The 21,237-nt window shown below is 45.4% G+C and overlaps 2 protein-coding genes across 5 annotated transcripts in view; one reads left to right on the forward strand and one right to left on the reverse strand.

Moving 5' to 3' along the window:
* Window positions 1–21,237, forward strand: part of LOC126394668 (WD repeat-containing protein 5-like) — a 181,173-nt gene that overhangs the window by 129,733 nt on the left and 30,203 nt on the right. The gene's annotated exons all lie outside the window — the stretch shown is intronic.
* The window catches only part of dok2 (docking protein 2), a 22,184-nt gene continuing 1,710 nt past the window's right edge, over window positions 764–21,237 (reverse strand). The window contains exons 2-8 of one of the 4 annotated variants that reach the window (XM_050051594.1): window positions 19,344–19,481; window positions 18,845–19,012; window positions 15,197–15,305; window positions 6,529–6,698; window positions 6,148–6,432; window positions 4,808–4,924; window positions 764–4,418 (exon numbers count right to left, since the gene is read on the reverse strand). In XM_050051594.1, the coding sequence (XP_049907551.1) occupies window positions 3,615–4,418; window positions 4,808–4,924; window positions 6,148–6,432; window positions 6,529–6,698; window positions 15,197–15,305; window positions 18,845–19,012; window positions 19,344–19,481 (1,791 nt within the window). In that variant the 3' untranslated portion in view covers window positions 764–3,614. Of the gene's footprint in view, window positions 4,419–4,807; window positions 4,928–6,147; window positions 6,433–6,528; window positions 6,702–15,196; window positions 15,306–18,844; window positions 19,013–19,343; window positions 19,482–21,237 lie in introns of all 4 variants that reach the window. The other 3 variants (XM_050051593.1, XM_050051592.1, XM_050051591.1) reach the window with 3 other exon arrangements.

The raw sequence follows: 21,237 nt of genomic DNA on the forward strand, positions 1-21,237 counted from the left end.
TAACCGTAGCTAACTTGTTTGTCCATTGTTTGGTATGTGACGTAATAGGTCAACAGGAAAAAGGTCCAATACTAACAAGCTGAAAGGGGGCATATCTCCACCTATCGTAGAGGAGTCGCACATACTTCCCAGCAAGCATTTTTTGGTTTAAAAAACGTCTAATAGCCGTCTACATGAAGACCTGACGTCTAGGCAAATCACGGCTGAATTTGGGCTGTCTGTGAAAATTTGGTAGATGTCTAACCATAGCCAAAGTGTAGACGTCATCAATTATACGGCTATGTAGAGACCATGTCCAAAAAATGGAGATAAACATATTTTAATTACTGTTGACTCTCCATACGTGATTGAATATCATACCGCACGCCATCTGCAATGGCGAAAATTACATTTAATCAATTTCAAAATGAAATCGGCTCAATTTGGGTTACATGTAGCTAGACTAAATCGGAGCTAAATATAGCCAATACGTTTAAATCAAAATTATTGCTTGCTGGGTTGGCTCAATAAATGGATTCCCCTCCCGTGCTTGTATACTGGAACAAGGACAGTAGGCCAGTTAGATGTCCTCATCCAGCTGGGACTGTAGCTACACTTCACTGGGACTGGAGACAGACTGATTATAGACTGTTCGGCTGGGACTATTTCCTGGAGGCAGTGTGTACCAGCTGAGAATCAAACCAAAGCATCAGTAGAAAAGGATGTTTGTTCATGTTCATCAGCTGAGTGCACAGGTACGAGGTGCCAGGCACGACAATAAACTATGTTTAAGATTTATTTTTTATTATGTCCACAGTTAATAACAGATGCAGTGTGTGTTACATCATGTGCTGCACAGAGAACGCCACTGTTCAAACCCACAGAGGGTTTCATGCAAAATGTTGCAGTGAAAATAAGAGGAAATGAAAGAGAAGGCAGCAGGTGTGTTCATCACAGATCTGACTCAGTCATCATGTTAAAGAGCAACCATCAGACGGTCTGTGGGTCCAGGTCCTCCTGTGTCTCACACTGAGACGTGATCTGAGTCATTGAGGACATTTACATGAACAACATGTTTATGATGTGTTTGAACATATTAACACCGTCTTCTGTTCATGAGAAACCAGAATGTGTTGGCTGGAGCGCTTTGACAGAAACCAGGATGAAAACAGGGAGTATGAATTCTATGTGTTTATGTAAACACCACATCTGAATATGATCATAACCTGGTTATTATTCTGGTGTAACCTGTCTGTCTGTCTGTCTGTCTATCTGTCTGTGGGGTCTCTGGACTGTGGATCAGAGACAAAGAGACATTTGAGGACGTCACGGTGGACTCTGAGATACTGAGATGAAAGCTTTGGGCCCTCCTGATCAACACGTACTTTACTGAGCACGTTAAAGAAAACGTGTCCCCAAATCCTCAGTCCTGTTGTCACGTTACACTTTACTGACCTTTTGTTTGATGCAGCCATCCTCGTCTCATGGTGCAACCAAGGCTATTCAAGAGAAGACTGAGACACGGGGTCAAACATGGGGGGATTGCACATGCGCAGTAAAATCTGGTCTGCACTTCCTCAAAGGCTCAGTAGATGGCGTGAGGCCGCGGAATAAGGGGGATGTGCATGCATGTCATTTTCACAGCTTATTATTGGACTGTCACTGGTGGCCTGCGTTGTGGGTGAGAATGACAGAGATGCAATTCCGACAACTTCAGGCAGCCGCCGTCCAAAAGTCCAAGCAGACCGCACCAAGCGCAGTCCTTGATCGCCTGAGTGGATCCTGCGCTTTTTATCTAGCGCCCCTGCTGTCACTCTCCAGCATCGCAGCTCAAGTTACACTGCGCATGTGCAATCCCCCCATGTTTGACCCCGTGTCTCAGCCTTCTCTTGAATAGCCTTGGGTGCAACCAGGAAGTTAACAGCTCTGGTCATGTGACAGTTTACACTGAACATGTGACACTGCACAGATTTCACTGAGACACTTTATTATTTAAATATTTGCTGAAAATGCATCAACACGTCATTCAGTGACATTTTTAAGCCTTATAACTGAAAACTTGTTTTGCAGTCACTGTTGTGACCGGTGGGACTAAATGACTACGCTGCAGCCTGACGTGCACCTCCCCAGAGATGTAACTCCATGTCACAGTGACACAGACCTCCTGTCTGTCTCTGTAAGCTGAAACAATTTCCCTCAGTGGAAACAAAGCTTTGATTTACTTTAATTTCACAGATAAGAAACAATAAATTGTGAAGACAATAAAGCCTCCACACACTGTGTGTGATTTATCCTGGCTGAAATATGAGCAGAGGAAATCTCTGCTAGCTGCTAGGCTAATTTATACAATGTAAAATGCCATAGGCTTGTGCTAATAACGTTAGCATGTTGTATTTGTGGGGAAAATGTGTCCAGATAAAGGTGTTTAATGTGTGTTTTGAATCAACTAAACTTTACAGCACTTCACAGAAACCCCACCTGGTGTTGTGGAGGTGTAACTGCAGAGTGACACAGACACACCACCACACAGGTGTAAACGCTCACAGTGGCGTAGGCCTCGTGCGTGAGCTACGCCGTAGAGCTGATACATACGTATAAATCCCACCTAACAATCCTACGAGCAGCTCTCTCACAGTTTTCAGCTTGACCTCCACAGTTCCTGTTAACGTCCATTTCTTAATGACATGACCAAGTGAGGGAACAGCTCCCTGAAAACACTTTGTATCTTCCTCTAGTCTTCATCAGGTCTTTGAGTGTTGAGAGTGCAGGCAGCTGTTTAGAGGAGCCCATGGCTGCTGAGTGTTGGGACAAGCTGTCAGGAGTCACCTGCTCTGTCCTCACCATCACTGTCAACAAGAGACCGTGGGGACAGCTGTCTCACTGCTCAGCTGTCTCACTGCTCAAACCTTTGGACGTTGCTCCTTTCATATTATTTTTCACTCTAAAATTGTACAAAACAAAAACAAAACACTGATCTTCATTAAAATGTTGAAAAGCATGTTTCATGTTTAACGTCATGTCTTTTGGAGATCAGCTCATCTTTTGCTCACAGTGAACCACATTTTGACCAGAGGTGCCCAAACGTCTGCTGACACTGTACGTGTTACTGCAGTCGGACATTTTATTGACTGAAAACTGAAGGTGATGAAGGTTTCACAGCAGAAAAAAAAAAGAAAAAAGAAGAAGCTGGTTATTAATGCGAGCCGCTCGTTTTATTTCCAACATGTCTGATCAGTTTGATGTTGGTGTTTTCTATCTTTATGTTTCTGTCTCCATCTGAACTCAAACTCTTGTGATCGTCTGATTCGATGTCCTGAAATATTTTTGCTCCTGGTTGTAACTTTGTTTGAAACCTGTTGTATAAATAAAGTTTATTATTTTATATAAATGATCAGTCGATGATGAAAATAAAAGTTTTTAAAGAACATAAGTCAGCAGCAAACTGAGACATAATTATGAACAGAGAAGACGCTGACTGACGTCGTCGTCCAGAGACAAGGACGAGGACGAGGACGTTGCCGTGAAACGATGAGAGTAAAGATGGCGCTCTGAGCGAGCGTCAGTGTTCGTCTCTGATTATTGATTAAATAATAAACCTAACACATGTTAACGCTCACAGCTGCTTCCTGTCTCATCTACGCCATCTTCACCATCACGTTGTTGTACGGTGAATCCTGCTGCTCCTCCCTCTGCTCCTCCTCTTCCTCCTCCCCCTGTGGCTCCTCCCTCTCTTCTTCTTCCTCTTCATCAGTGCTTTGTGCAACAGGAATCGCCCTCTTGGCTCGTTTGGGAACGGCGTAGTCGTCCACCCGAGGGTTGTACGGGTACTCATGACCTTTAGGGTCAGCAGGGGTACCCATAATCCTCCAGGCGTCTCCTCTCATCTCCTCGGGGTCGTCGTACAACGAGGTGGGAGGTTTCTGTGTGGTGGTGGGGACGGCGCAGCCTTCGGGCTCATCGTAGATGTGCTCAATCTTCCCATATGTTGGCCCGGTGGCGGCAGCGGCAGTGGCATCACTTGTGAAGATGTTCCTGATCTTCATCTCATCGATGCTGTCGTAGAGCGGGTCGGCGCCGGACTCAGGTCTGTGAGCATGATGGGACTTCAGGATGTCGGCCATAGTGTTCACAGCGATGGTGTCGAAGGGAAGCGAATACTCCGGCTCCGGGTGGACAACAGGAGGGGTGCCGCCACTCCTCTTCTCCCTCTTGGTGCCTCGCTCTGCAGCGGCCGGCAGGGTGATCTGGGAGTACATCTGGTCCAGTTTGGAGCTGGGGCCCGGGGCCGAGTGGGGGCCGGGCTCGGGGCCGGCGTGAGGCAGAGGGCAGCTGGAGATCATCTTGACCTGGTTCTTACGCGGGATGGGGACGCCACGAGTGTCCAAGGTCAAACTCTTCACACCCGTCAGCACTTTGTCGACCGGAGGCTCCAGACGAGACTGAGGACAGAACACACGGAGCCGATCAGCAATCAATTATCTATCAATCATATCGATCAGTCACAGCTGTACTCATCAGTCCTCAGAAGGAACTGTAATGACCCAAAGTGTCCAGCAGGTGGAGCTGTTGATTTATCACACCACATATTTAAGGTCAGTCTGAAGACCTGCTGACATCAACACTGTTCATCCGCCACTGGAAATAGTCCCTGATAAAGTCCTGCTGATGGTTTGATATGAACTCCAGTTCATGATTATTAAAGCTATACACTTTTCTTATTAAAGATGGACCCATAAACGTGGAGCTGAGAGACACAGACAGGAAGTGACAAGGACTAACACGAGTCTAAACATAAGAGTTTCTGTGTGTTGCAGTTTCAGTTTCCTACCATCTGGGGGCGCTGCTGCTGCTGCTGCTGTGAGGAAGAGGAGCTCTCTTTGTCTTTGTGATGAATCATCTGGTGGTTTGGAGTTTCAGTCACCATGCTGTACACGCCGTCAGCTGCCTGCTGACAGGAAACAGCCATCAGTCATCATCAGGAGGAGAACAGCGCTCTGCTTCTCTAAGGTTCAAACCTACAGCGTCTCATCAGGCTTCATACAACATCACATCACAGTCTGTGTCACAGCTGAGAGGAGGAAACAATCTTCACATCTAATCTAAAATAAAAAACTTACTAAAAAACTAATCTCTGGAGTCCTGCACACAAGATTTTAGATTAAAATCTAAAAATGTGAAATAATTTTTCACTGAGGTTTAACAGGGAACATTAAACAGCCTCAGAAATCAAAATCTTTTATTTTGAAAATCAACACTTTATTCTGAAAATTCAGGAATTTTTAAATTCTGTTCTTCAAGTCCTGATCCAATCTGACAACGCAGAATTTATTTAATATGTATGAAAATCTTGAAAATACTCTGAAAATCTTGGCTTTACTCCAACAATCCAAATTTTATCTTGAAAATCCCTAATTTATTTTAAAATCCCGACGCCCAGACACTGATGATCTAACTGTTTTCTGAAAAGTGTGACTTCATGCAGAAAATTCTCGAAATTTTAAACTTTAGTTCTGAAAGTCCTGACTTTACTGTAAAAGTCTGGACATTACTCTGAAAGTCTTGATTTGATCTGAAAATCCTGACTTTATTCTGAAAATCATGACTTCATTCTGAAAATTATAAAATTTTAAATTTTGTTCTGAATGTGCCAATCTAATCTAACAACCCAGAATTTATTTTGAAAACCTTGAATTTATTCTGAAAATCCTGACTTTACTGTTACAATTCAGACTTAATGTAGAAAATCATGACTTTATCTTTGAAATGCCCGACTTTATACTGACAATATACTGACTTTATTCTGAAAATCACGACTTTATTCATAAAATTCTCACTTTATTTTGTAATCTTTTATTATGAAATTCATGACTATATTCTGAAAATCCTAAAAATCTAAAAATTTTATTCTGAAAGTCCTGACTTTACTCTGACAATCCTGACTTTATTCTGAAATACACAACTTTATTCTGAAAATTCTCAAAATCTAAACATCTTATTATGACGGTCATGACATTAGTCTGAAAATTCAGACATTATTTGAGTCTTGATTTAATCTGACAATCAAGACTATTTCAAAAACCTGCCTTTATTTTGAAGAACCTGACTTTACTTAGACAATCCTGCCTTTATTTTGAAACCCTGCAGAGATGACCTGCACTGTGAGCTGACCTGAGCAGCAGGGGGTTGTGGGACATGGCTGCGTGGCTGAGGCAGCGGTGGCGTCCTGCTCTGGGCCAGGGGCGGGTTGAGGGGCAGGGGGGGCAGGCTCATGTCCTGGGGGGTCTCTGGACTCAGCTGGCCCCCCCCGGACGTCTGCCTCTGGGGCAGGGAGATCCTCTGCAGGTTGATGGCAGCCTCCACCGCCTGAAACAGGACGTTCCCCTGCTTGGTGTCGAACTCAAAGCTGCCCTCGCCGGAGTCGCACCGCCGGCCGGCCTCGAAGGAGAAGGTGGACTGAGGGACAGGAAACGCATCACAGTCAGGATCCAACCAGACGTCACGCATGTGTGTGTGTGTGTGTGTGTGTGTGTGTGTGTGTTTGTGTGTCACCTTGTCTCGTCCGAAGCGGCGCAGGTATCTGTACGGCCAGGTGTACACCACGTCACCGCTCTTGTCCATCAGGAGGAGAGCGTCCACGTCTGCTCGCAGGAACCCGTCTCCCTTCAGCCTGCAGCGATCGGACGCCTCCGTCCTCCGAACACACACTCTGAAGTCACGCACTACTGACACACACACACACACACACAGGATCAATAGTTATTGATCTGTGATCAGTCAATAACACAAACAGTCTCTTCTCTCTGTCATAAAGTGAATATTTTCAAACTGTTTTCAGACAACGTGATAAAGTTGATCAAATGTTCTTATTGATCAGTTCAGTGATTATTGATTATAGAATTTAAAAAGGCAGCGTGTCTGAAGCCTGAGACATTAACCCCTTCATCACCTTCATGTTGTCACTCTTTCACTCAAACATGTCGACATGCTTCAGATTTGATGTGTTGTTTTTGGCTTCACTGTAAAAACTTTATTGATCCTGCAGATGGAGGATCAATCAGACGCTCCTGCTGACCTTTACACAGGTTTAAAGCCTCCGAGGTGAATCATGATTCGTCACATTGGGCTCATTAAATGAAATGGAGCCACTCTGAAACAGCAGGAGCTCAACTTACAAAACTTCCTGGCACACAGAGCTCAGAGCTGCTGGTGACGAAATTCAAGAAAATTCTTAGAATTGTGACGTTATCTTAAAATTTCCCCTTAAAGTTAAGACAAGGTCCTGGTAAAGATAAGAGTCCTTCACAGAGCTCGTGTCTGCAGCAGCAGCAGCAGCAGCAGGAGGTTTAACAAGAGTCTCTGAGTCAGAGGAGAAAATGATGGAAACACAAGAAGCTCAGAGGAATCTTCACTGACTGACACTGAGCCAATCAAACACACTGTGACACTGTGCTTCTCTCCCTCACCTGCTCCTGGTAAATGTCCATTCACCTGCACCCTGCTGGCCTCTCCAGCACACACACACACACACACACACACACACACACACTCCAAACTGTCCAGCATTCATTCTCTGCTTGATTCCCAGTTACCGACCCTGCCTGCCTCTGACCCGTCGACATCGTCTGTGAACTCACCAGCCTTCAGTCCCCGACCACGAGTTCTGCCTCTGCGTCTCTGGTGTGTGTCTGCCAGTGGCTGTGTGGTGTTTTCCTGCTATGATGTCTAACAGTGAGTGTTTCCACCTGTCTGTCTGTTGCCTGCTGTGAGACGCCACATGCTGCCTTTTCTGATCTCTACTTCCCTGCAATTCATCATCATCCCTCATCTCTCATCATCTCTGTTGCTTGCTGGAGTGCTCCTCTGATCCCGGACCCTCCCCTTCTCATCCACGCCATCTGTAAGCCCCTCTTTCCCTGAACCCAGAGACTGTGTGTGCGCTCTTGGCCCAAAGAATCAACTATCACCTTCATGTCTTGGTCGGCTCAAGCTTCTGTTTATTTTGTGCATAAATACAGGTTGTTACCACCTGTCACTGAGTGCTGCATTTAGGTTCAGTCACACCGCATGACACAGTACCCTCTGTGACACTGTGACACTGTGACACTGTGACACTTGAACCAAAATGATCACAGCACTAAGTGTGAGTGTGTCTCGACCCTCCATCAGCAGCGTCACACTGACAACACTCTCAGTCTCAGGCTGTTTTCACACTTGGTCATTTCAGCCCTCTGAACGGACTCAGAGTGGTGACTCAGCATTTTCTGGCATGTGTGAACACTCCAGCAGAATCCAGACCCCTCCAGGTTCACTTTGCTCTCTGCTGTTGGATTAAACCCTCTGATCACATGATGTTGACCTGGGACGCTTGAGGAAACAGATGAAACCACAGCGGCCTGTAACGCTGACAAGGACGCAGGACGAGACGAGGAGCAGTTTGGTCCACAGAAGACACTGCACGTCTCCAGATGTGGAACTCAGGACACATGACACAGTCACAGCTCAGAGACACTCAGGGTCTCCTCCAAGTTTAAGGTCATCTGAAAGTGAGGAGCCTCGTGACCTCACTGCAGAGACACGTCACAGTGAAAACAATAAGCTATATGTATTATATATTATATACAGTGTGGACAGAGAGAGGACTGAGGCCCTTTTCTGTTGCTCCACTGTGTGGTGCACTTTAAGGGGCCGTACACAGGCTGCGTTTTTTGCACCCTCAAATTCATTGTTTTCAATGTAGAGGCACTGCAGCTGTGCTCACATGGCAGAGCGACACCAGAGCGACCTCACAGTGGTGCGCACGCATTCCTGAGCACCCATTTTCAGGACAGGATGGCTGGGCTCTGAGGTAGCGAGTTCAACTTCTGGGACATAGCAGCACGCACCACGTCATGTGACGAGGACCGACCAATCACAGCTGACAGATATCTGTCCTGTAAATATCAGTGTGTGATAACTATGGAGGAGGAGTTGATCATGTTGGTGCAGAGCTGTCAGAGCGTCACGTCTGTCCCACAGACACACAGGAAGTAGATCAGCTCTGACCTCAGGGTTTCAGGTGAATACGTCACAATATGGTGCTGGTTATGGTCGCTTAGCAACCTCAGACACAACCTGCCGCCATGCTCTAGAAAGCTGGCACAGAAGTAGCACCTGGCGCCAATTAAAGACCCGGCATGTGTGCGGCCCCGAAGAGTTCAAGGACTACATGTGAAAACATCCAGGGTGTCTCTGTCCACACTGTATATAATATATAATACATATAGCTCTGTCCACACTGTATATAATATATAATACATATAGCTTATTGTTTTCACTGTGACGTGTCTCTGCAGTGAGGTCACGAGGCTCCTCACTTTCAGATGACCTTAAACTTTGAGGAGACCCTGAGTGTCTCTGAGCTGTGACTGTGTCATGTGTCCTGAGTTCCACATCTTGAGACGTGCAGTGTCTTCTGTGGACCAAACTGCTCCTCGTCCGGCGTCCTTGTCAGCAGGTCGACAAGGTTTTGTCTGTTTCTTCAAGCGTCCCAGGTCAACATCATGTGATCAGAGGGTTTAATATGCTGAGTCACCACTCTGAGTCCGCTCAGAGGGCTGAACAGGAAAACACCCTCATATTGTGTTGCAGTTTGTTTAATGGCCACCAGGTGTCCTCAGCCTGCAGGCTCACTAAAGGACAACCAATCACATCTGTTGAAAGACTGAGTCACACCTGACAACGGCGTCGACTGCACCTCCTCACTGAGGTCAGCGTTTGTGTCTCTTCATCACTCCTCGTCCAGGACTCTGAATATGAGCCATGATATGAACTGAGAACATGAATCTCCTTCTTCTTTGTCTTCGTCCTCTATGACGGCAGCAGTTGACATGTTGTCAGATGTGTGACACAGAGGAAACCACACACACAGACGGGGGGGTGTGTGTTGCAGGTGTGTGTGTGAAGATGTGGGGAACGGTAGCAGCGTCAGTAGCTGCACATCACGACCTCAATTAAACACTAAATGTTACAACTGTCTGTGGTGCTATTTTTATCTACGTGTGGATTCACTCGTCAGCGCCGGGACTCGATCTCTTCTTTGTGTTTTTGCTCTAAGATGTTGCTGCTTTAATTATTTTACTTGATTCTTTTTCTTTTCTACAGTTTGCTCTCAGATGTCAGGTGCTCTCTGCACGACATGTTCATGTGCTCATGTCCAGAGACAAGACAAGTTTCATTTTATTGTTTATATCACTGTCTTTATTTATGACGCTTTTATTGGGTCAAATATATTTTGAATTCAGTCTGAGTCAGTGACAGAGCCAGAGAGGCAACTGAACAAGGCTGAGACAGAGACATGCATTAAGGAGGAAGAAGAAGAGCAACAGGCCGACGGCGGCGCTCGCCTGTGTGCGACGTCACGGAGCTCTTAGAGTCAAACTTCTGCTGCTTCTATTGGCTTCCTTCGCTCCTCTGTGTCACCACAGGGCAACAGCCAGAGCGAACATGTGACCAGACATTTGACTGCGCGACCTTGTTACAGCCGAGAGACGCGGTTATAGTTTGAAGTGTTCCTGTCTGTGTCCACTTGGCAAAGTTATCTTGTCTTATGTCATGTCACTGGAGGACGTGTCCACATGTCACTGGAGGACGTGTCCACATGTCACTGGAGGACGTGTCCACTACACACTGATTACTGCAGGATATAGAAACTGTAGACTGATCACACAGGAAGGTTAGGGTGAGGAGCTGATGGGGTGGTTGCCTGGCAACAATAAAAAGGTGCAGCAAGCATTTTTTTTTCTTTTTTTTTTTTTCTTACTAGTGGCATTCAGTTCCAAAAAGGCAGCACAGAGCTCCTCGTGTTTTTCAACCTGCAGAACACTGTCTGTGTGATGGTGGCCTCACACTGACTCCACTGTGTCTGTGACTGTAAGACTTGTTTTAAAAGACAGGAAGTGGATTTTTAAGTCTGAAATCTGAACAGATGTTGTTAAAGATGTGATAAAGAATCAGCTGATATAAAAACATCCGGACAGAATCAATCACAGGAACTGAGACACTAAAATAACAAAGTCAGTTTCAGGTCTGACGTTAAACTTAGTCACTGAAATCTGTTGGTGACGAATAAAGAACAGACACACTGTGGTTCACCTCACAACATCACACACACTAAATACACACTCACACAGAGTCCGTCAGAGCTGCAGCACAGACACACACCAGTGACACCAGCACAGACACACACCAGTGACACCAGCACAGACACACACCAAAGACACCAGCACAGACACACACCAGTGACACCAGCACAGACACACACCAGTGACACCAGCACAGACACACACCAGTGACACCAGTTCAGGATCAACAGAAACACTGAGACACTTTTGTAATCCAGAAGTTAAATAAATGAATTTCAGGAGACGTGATTAAAGTATCGACAGGAGCTTCGTCCAAAACTGTCTCATATTATCTGAGTTTACAAAAATGTGATGAAAGGAAAACTTTGTATGTGAAATCCAAATGGGAAGATGACATCACGTCCTCACTGTGACCTCGTCACATGTCCACGTTTGGTCATGGACTTTCCACATCCACATATGACGTCCAAGGTACCCTGGGTGTGTTGGTTGTTGACGTTCTGGGACGCCGTGTCAACTTCAGCCTGTTACATGCATTGTCTGTTTTCAAAATACACTTCTGTTTTCACAGGAAATGTACAGTTTGCATACAGTCTCTTTCAAAATAAAAGCACTACGTCAGGACAACACCACCAACTGATGGTTTTTTCCTTCAACAACACACACGTGGTTACGTTTAGCCGACACACACACGTGGTTACGTTTAGGCAAAACGAACAGGGTTTGGCTTTACAATCTTACAGGGCACCATTCTCTCGGGTGAAAGACGGTGTTTGTCGGACCCATCCATCAACGTTCCCTCCCCTTATCCCACCATGTCTCCCCCTGACACAGCCGGGTGCCATCACACTACAACAGCAACTGGCTGTGTATCATGCCGTTGTTAAAGGGCGGCTTTTTTCTTTGGTTTCTGACGCCAAACGCAACAAGTCACTGCCGAAGTGCCGGATTTTGACAATTTAAGAGTGAGACCGGGCTCGGGAAGCAAAACTGAATATTAATCCGTCGGGAGATGAGTGGCGTTCTATCTGTAACACACAGCAAACTTCAACCAGCTCTGAAAGATGGAGAGAATATAATTTGATTTTTCTTTAACAATCAGGTGAACGACAACACTGCTGAGACTCTGTGGGCAGGCAAACACCGATCACTCACACGCTCTGGTCGTGATTAAAACTCCAAACATTCTGGGATTGTTCTGATTCTGGAGAGTTTTAGGTCACAAGGTCACAGTGCACCCACGGATTGTGAGCCTGGGATCAATATGAGGACGTTACTCATAAGAAGGACATTGAGAACAAACAGGCATACAAAAAGAGCCTTACTGGGAACTGGCTGAAACCTGACCATTAAACTCCGGGACAGAGGACAGACACTGTACAGGAACTATATTCCGCAGACACACTGATATTTCACCTGAGGACTGGAGCGAGGACACGTGTGCAACGCCGGGAGAAACTGACTGTCAGAGACATGAGGTGAGTCAGCTGGTCTGAGGACAGGTGTCAGCAAGTTGGAACAATGTTTTGGTGATTAAATAACTGAAACATTCATAAATATAAAGTCTGAAACAAAAAAAGAGACTGAGACAGTGGACTGACCTCAGAGCAGCTCAAACCACAGACACACTCGGCATGAGATGATCTTCAACTTCCTGTTAAAAAACAGGAAGTTGGTCTGACGACGATAAAAAACTGAAGTCGTCCTGCAGCCGCCGGTCACTGCACACACACACACACACACACACACACACACACACACACACACACACATCGCAGCAGGAACTCATACACTCACACATAAGTTTCCACTACACGACAACACACAGTGTGCTGCACTTTAAGCTTCGTCTCCACCAGCAGCTTCACTTCACATCAGTTCAGTCTCACAGTTTCCATTCCCACAGCAAAAGTTGTGGATGGTAGCAACAGAAGCGTTCCTTAGCATCCCCATGTTTGGTCCCCCCTCTGTTGGGGCTAGAAACCCTGCAGTCTGATTGCTCAGTAGAGGACGGTCACTCTGGTCTCATGTTGACCCACGTCTCCACCTGCTGATGTACCAGACACTGCTGCCAGCCTAACTACCCACACACAACCTCTCAGAGTTAAACACCAGGGCCACTGCACACATGGCTAACTCAACAGGACATGACATCACACACCTGCTCCACCACCACCTCACCCCACGGCCCTCTGGGTGCAGCTACAGATACTGAGGTGCAGGAGGACTCACTGTGGCCAACACGCTGTCTGCGACTGACTTTTGTCTGAAACGTTCTGAAACGGTTTCATCTCGTCAACAATCTTTGGTCTGAACTGGACTTAAAATTTCACTGTGACAACTTTGACCATCACTTTAGTTTTTATATGACAGTGTGTGTGTGTCTGTGTGTGTCTGTGTGTGTGTCTGTGTGTGTCTGCATGTGTGTCTGTGTGTGTCTGCGTGTGTCTGTGTGTGTCTGTGTGTGTCTGTGTGTGTGTCTGTGTGTGTCTGCGTGTGTTGCAGCATACTTGCAGCTATATTTAGCGCTGATGGGAAAGAGACCGAGAGAGAAAGAGGAAGTGAGGGTTTGGTCGAAGGTGCGACAGGAAGTCTAAAAAACACGACGACTCGAGGAGCACATAAGTTTTTCACCACAACAACTTTGAAGAGTTTTGTCTCTGCTGCTCATTAATGTGTTCACATCAAACATCACTCAGTCATTCAGAGAGGTGTAATGAACAGACAGACGAGTTCAGACTGACGTCACACACACGTCAATGAGACACATCTGATCTGATCGAGACACGTTAACTCAGCGACACGTCACAGCTACTTGAGTTTTTTCTTTTTCTGCTTCCTCACGTCTCAGAGAGAAACCTCACAGAGCTGATGATCAGCTGATTCATTGATAATGTACGACTTCACGATGAGGTCAAAGACTTTTCACATTCCTCATGTACAGATAAATCAATATGATCTCCTCTCTGTGCTGACTGACGCTCTCTCTGCTGAGTCGACACACATGAAGTTTCCGTTTCCGTCCTCCTTTGTGTCTCATGTTTGGGGACGTGACGTCTTTATAACAACGACAAATTCATCCCAGTTAATTCAAAAAGTGCTGAACTTTAATCCCTCAGATCAACTCTGTTCTGTTCTCTGACGAGTGAATAATATTTAATGATCATGAGTGTTTTCAGTTGATCAGTGTGGCTGGCGTACAGCAGGCTGCTGGGCTGATGTGATCGTTTCTTCTTCACTGTGTGAGACTCTGCATGAGACGAGCTGAAGCGTCTTCACGCTGCTCTTCATCATCGAACAAGCTGGAAACACTTTCCATCAGGAATAACACAGAAACATAAGATGCAGAGTTCCTCACTGAAACAATACGAGACAGGATTCCTGAGCACAGAGCTGTTGGAGTGAGGATGAAGGAGCCAGATGTTGGCAGGATTCATTCTGTCCTGATGTGACGGGGACACGTCCCTGCTGCCCATGAGCAAACTACACTCTTACATCTGAGTTAACTTGACTTGAAATGTTTTTATCTTCGTCCTGTGATCTGACGTTTCAGCAACACTGTGATTCACCTTCTTCTCTCTGTGACAATCAGCTGACCACACTCAGCTGATCTCTGTCTCACTAACCAACCTGTGATGATGTCACCGTGTCCTGTCACAGACACCACGCTTTATATTTGTCACTGAGGACACTTTAAATGTTGTGTGGATGTTTTACAGTCTGTCTGCTGATCTGAGCGTTCAGTGTTCAGTGACCTCTGCCTTTATGATCCTTATGATGATGTCACATTATTGTTCATTTATCATGTTGATCTGTTGGTGAACAACATCTACTGTCCGTCTGTCTGTCCTCAGTTCTGAGGGTTTTTCCCAGTTAAAGGTTTTTTGGGGAGATGTGGTAAAACTGTGATTATTGATTTGAGCTTTATCAATGAAACTGAACTGAACAGTCAGACTGTCACTGAACGCACCGACTGAGCAGCCTTCATGTTGTGACTGTTGTAACTCAAGACATCACAGCATGAAGCTGGTTTATCGCAGAGAGGAGAGACAACAGAGACAGACAGGTTTTAGACAGGTGGAGACAGACAGGTGTACCTGTCTCTCTGCCGCTGTACAGTGAGTTGTCCTCCATCCCCTCCTCTTCCTCCACTCTGTGTCCTCTCTGCAGGCTGCCTCTCTTCACCCCGTGCTCTGTCCACTTCATCTGCACACACACACACACACACACACACACACACACACACACATCAACACAGTATTCTACATGACCAGTCAGGAGCTCATTTTAACAGTGAAACACTTTTCGTGTCTGTCAGACATGATCAGATCTATAAACTCTCCCTCTGTGAAGTTAAAATGAAGCTTGAACTGAATTAAACTGAATTCAGTTTCATTCAGTTCAGTTCGGTCTGATCTGATTTCACTTTATTGGCAGAAAAAAACATTTTACATTTAACCAAACTCTGATTTAACAAAGCGTTCCTCGGTCTGTGCAGTCCAGTCCGTGTGACGTCACAGGCCGATAACTTCAAATAACCTGAGAGGTTCAGACGTGATGTCACCATCCAAAGTTCCTCACTGAAGATGTGATCTGTCTGTGACCTCCAGGACGACGTTCTGTTTTATCTCCATGGTAACAGGTATATGACGCATCAAAGCTCAGAGTGTGACATCATGAGGAAGTCGTCCGTCCCGACTGTGTGCAACAACACAAACCTCTCAGGAGCAGCTGAAGATAAAAAAGTGTGCGATTCAGAGCTGCACTTGTCTGATGCATTAATAGAAGTGATGGACGTGTCCCTGCCCTCTGATTGGCTGTCTGTGTGTACTTCCTGTCACACAGAGACAGAGGGGAAGCTGTGAGTCAGGACGGTCAGCTGTCTGTCACCTTGCTGCTTTTTATAACCACACAGACCCTGTTTCACTCTAAGACTGTTTCACACTGACTTTATCTTTCATCACATTCTCTGTTAAACTGGTGCTTTTATTTTGAAAAGATTCTGTGTGAAACATGATTATTAACCATAGTGATCAGATCAGCAGCTGGATCCATGTCGTTTCCATGACAACCAACTTTATTAAACCAAGCAGAGGACACTTTGAAACCTCACGTTTCTTTACATTTGAATTGTCAGTAGTTTTTACCACATTTTCAGAGAATCAGCAAAAGAACAAGTGACATCACGCACGTCGGCTCCGGACTAATAAACACTGTTGTCAGTGCAGGAGGAGAGATCACAACAAGACAGTGTCTTTAAAAGAGTTAACAAATCACCCATATGTTTTTCACCTGGCTCACAGAAAAGCTTTTTTGCAATATTTCAATATTTTTTGATTTTTTTTGGCGTTTGACATCAGATTTTTTTTTTTATTAAAAATGTGCATTAAACAGGCAGATGCAAAAACACGTACTTCCTGTTGTGACAGCGCTGTGGCAAAAAAAAATAAAATAAAAAGATTTGGCTGTTGTCTAATAAGAAACCTGGTTGGACGCGTCTCAGTGAAAAATATTTTTGTCATATTTATTGGTCTCTGACGGAGCTCAGCAGCGACGAGTCTCACGAGGTCAGAGTGGGGCCGCAGCAGTAAACTGGTTTAAGGTTTACAGTGATATTAAAGTTGACAGTTATCACACTGTGTACATTTACTTATCTACAATATCAAAAAAACAAAATCCAACTGGACGTTGAATCTCTCCTTTATTTGAGTTAGTTATTATAAGACGAAACTTTTTACACAAACTTCATGAACTAAATGTTTCAGTCTCAGTTATAAAACATTTGTTCATCCAACAGTAACCTTCTGGTTTCATTCCTGTGAGGATCACTCTGACTGACAATTAAAATTGTTAAATACTGCAAAACTGCAATATTTTCTGAGACAGTTATCGCACCATGAAAATCTCATACCATCCCAAAATAAGCTCTGTCTCCAAAGTGCTGTGTCAGCACCACAGACAGACCTGAGGTCTCATTTATAAACACTGTGTACGCACAAAACGAGGTCTGAAAGAGTCTCACTGACAATAAACACCAACATTATTTAATACTCAGAGCTCTGCAGGTGAAGCCTGACTGACGCTCACTGGACCCGTTAAAACCACAACCTCTGTTCCTCACACACACATTCACACTGCACAGGGAAGGTTAATGCAGTGCACTACTGACGCATTCAAACCGTCCAAAAGTTGTGACAAACAAACTTATTTTTCTGTCTCTAATCACGACAGTCATCTGTCCACCAGCTACAATTAAATAATGAGCAGACAAAAAGTCAAACTTTGTCTTCACATCAGAAAAGATGTTTCAGTTCAGCAGTATTCAGGAGCGTCAGGTCTCACCGCTCATGTTGTTACTGTCAGTATTTATAGCGTCACCGCTGCGACCTGTCCACCACACCACAGTGTGACACACATCAGCCCAGTGAACTGTGGTCAGCCTCTCATTCACCTTTGACAGAAGATCATTTCACACTTTGACGCCCTGACCTCACACCTCCGCTGACACTGCTCACAGCGTTTGTTACGCTGCGGTGAATCTGAACTGACCTTTAAAAACACAAAGTCACACAATAACTCAGACTAACCGACGGAGGCAGCAGTCGACCAGAAGCTCCTGACCTCACTGATGTTAAATCACTGTTTTTCTAAATGGAGTCTGGCTCTGAAGAGAGAAGAGATACGTTTCAATTCATCAAGAGTTTTCTCTGGTTTTGGATTTTCCGTTCACCCTGGAGGACTGAGAGAAAAACTTCCCAAATTCAACGTAATATACGACGAGTAACTCATATACAAATGATCATTTCTTCAAAAATGAAGACAAAATATCTCGGATACAACCACAGCCATCTTGTGCCGGTGGCGTCATCTGGAGTCAGAGTCTGTGCAGCAGAGATCTCTGTGGCGTCAAGTTCCCACCCATGCACCTGTCTGACCAGTCGTGAGTGGTGCGGTTGATGATGAGCACATCGACTGGTCACAAAGCTGAGTCATGGCGCCAAACGCCCTCTTGTAGCATTAAATAACTTAATAAAACCAAACTTATCAGAAAAACGAACACATGAACAAACATCAGCGTAACAGGAACGACCTGAAGTGACAGAAACCATCTTTTGGGAAAAATGTATTTGACATGAGCTTTGGCTTTTTAGTTTGGCCATGTCCCATCTGTCCCATCCTGCAGCCAGCCACCAGGGGGCGATCCAGATGATTGGGTTCACCTTTTGGGATTCCTTCAGTGGGATTTGATGACGTAGCCTCTTTTGAGAAGCACCAAGTGTATTCCTGGACCTCGTCATCAAGGCCCAGGACCCCCACTGGCATGGACTCTTATACCTCCCACAAACTGTTGGTGCTTCTCAAAGTCAAGGAAGGATCCTCATCGTATCCCCCTGAAGGACTGTTCCAGTGTCAAGGATTCTACCAGAGCAGAGCAGAGTCCTTCCTCTTGAGAATTTTCAAGGAGGCATGTGTTTATCCTCAGCTGGTACGAAGTACCCACAATTCTTTGTGCACATTTTGCCAGAATTAAGGGTGGGTCTCCTCAGTGATGCACACCTGGGCGCTCGTTAGCCTGTTCCAATGTGTGTGCACCAAATTCAAGGAGTCTTGCCGAGCCTCTGTAGGATCCGACTTGGAAGGACCCGTTGTACCACGGAAGGATCCTTGACTTTGAGAAGCACTAAAAGTCTACTGGTTAGAGTAAGGGTGTGTGTGTGTGTGTGTGTGTGTGTGTGTGTACCTACAGGGAAGGCGATCTCACACAGTTTGTGTGTCCAGTCGTCCAGTTGCAGTCGGTCTGCGGCGAACACGTAGATTTTCTCTGTGGTCTCAATCAGGAAGGGTCCCGTGTCTCTGGGACATCCGTCCATCTCCACCTCAGACACCCGGATACAGTCCGCCAGACGGATCACCTGGGTGACACACACACACACACACACACACAGGCTCTTATCACCTAGGTAACAGGGTGTGTTATCGCTACGGCAACAGAACAGAGGAGATCATTACAACATTAAACAAAACCGAACGTCTGGTGTTCTTGAGCAGGAAGTAGAGAGTAGTAGATTCCAGTAGAACATAGTTTCAGACTGAACAGTAGAACATCAAACACTTCAGAGTAGAAACAGACGGGGTTAAATAGAACACAGCAGAGTACATTAGACTGAGTACAATAGAGTAGAGTAGCACAGAGTAGAACACAGTCCAGCTGAGTCCAGTAGAGTCCAGTAGAGTCCACTGTACCTTCTTGTGCTCCTGCTGTTTGCGTAGACTCTTGTCGTTCTTCTCCACACTGCCTCCATCTTTACACTCAAAGAACTCCAGTCTGGAAATCGAACAGGAACTCTCTCTGTACAGGACGCACCATACACGCTTCCACTTCTACACACACACACACACACACACACACACAGAGTGATGTCAATGTTACTGTTGCCTCTGAAGCTGCTCGTACAGTGATGCTGTCTTCAGATGAAACACTGAGGGCCGAATTCACAAAAGGATTGCGTGGCTTTTGCGGCCGCTAAACCGGTAAAAATGGAGCAAACAGATACCGTCTAATTCACAAAGCACGCGCAGAGGCTGAAATGCTCCACTAACTGCGCTGCCAAGCAGATTGTGTCTCGGTGCTTGTATTTAAATGAGGTAATATGCATATATTTAGCGGAAAAATTGCCCCTTTCTATGCAAATGAGCCTCATTGATAAACAACGTCTAATTCACTAACACCAGCGCTAATAGCCACACGCAGTTTGAGTGAAGTAAATAACGTCTTTAGAAAGCTGGTGCAAACTGGGCGCTCCTCTGTGGAAGCCTCTCGCCCAGACTTTCCAGTGATCGTGGCAGCAGTGATCGTCTGTTAAATCAGTCTGTAAATAATATTTTGACATTATTATTATAATCATTATTACTTTAATGGCATCCGAAGATATTGATGCGTTGAACAGGTGACAGTCTGCGGTCGTTCTCAAAACGCACTTCTGTCACGCACTTCAAAAGCAACTTTCAATAATTTATTTTACGAAACGGGGGAAACAAACGTGAACAAAAACGGTTCCATAATTCATATTAAATTCAAAAGATAACGAAAAAACAGCTACAAGTGAGAGGGAATAGTGATAAAGTGGTCAAACTTGGTCAAATCCACAGCCTCAACCCATCCGACACTGTTAGACTGACTCACCAGCAGACATCACTACATGAGGGTATACAGTATTCAGTACTTTGCCAAACAAAGTCTAATTAATACCAGCGCTAATAGCCACATGCAGTTAAGTGAAAACAATAACTTTGCCATGTGGCTAATTGCAATCAGGGGCAAATCAGGGGCAAACTGCACTCAGCTGCCAAACTTTGTGGGCGTGTTTGCGCTGGTATATCATTAGCGCAATATTCTTTGTGAAAAGGACGTTAAGACGGAGCAACCTGCGGCCGCAGTTCATTCTTTGTGAATTCGGCTCTGAGTGTCGGAGCGCACAAATTCAGAGTGCTGTCTAAATGTACTGTTTGGTTATTCAGAGCACCACCCTCTCAGAGCAGCAGAGTGCTGAGCACAGTAAATGTGTGATTAACTTGACAGTTCATGATCTATAGAAATAGAGACAGCTGTTTCTTTAAAGAAAAAACAGCACTCTCATTTTAGTGTAGAGTCTGTTTGGATTTACTACGTACGTGATTGGATTGGTGTGTAAGTGAGAGCAGCTCTGTGTTAGCTAGGCTGACCAAACGTCCTCTTTTGCCCGGACATGTCCACTTTTCACGTCCCATCCGGGGCGTCCGGGGGGTTTTATAAACTGATCATAATGTCCGGTTTTCCGTGTGTGTGTGTGTGTGTGTGTTAGAGTGCGGCACGGGCAGCATATTTCTGTCCGAACCCGAACCGAGCCCGACATTATTTAATGACCAAAGCACTGAGTTTGTGTCACATAGTTGTTACAGGCTATTTAACAGGCCGGGCGTGCTCAGCGGAGAGGGACACCTCCGTGTTTGAGACGGGAGCAGGAGACGGGAGGTCTGAGGCTTCCAGCGAGAGGAGAGGGAGACATAAAACAAAATAAGATAAAATAGGAAAAACCTGTCTCCCTCTTTTATTTTATTTTCAGCGTTTAATCAAGGCGGAGGCGGGCAGCTGGAGGTC

The sequence above is a fragment of the Epinephelus moara genome, chromosome 8 (assembly GCF_006386435.1).
Source record: "Epinephelus moara isolate mb chromosome 8, YSFRI_EMoa_1.0, whole genome shotgun sequence".
In the NCBI taxonomy this organism is placed as follows: Eukaryota; Metazoa; Chordata; class Actinopteri; order Perciformes; family Serranidae; genus Epinephelus; species Epinephelus moara.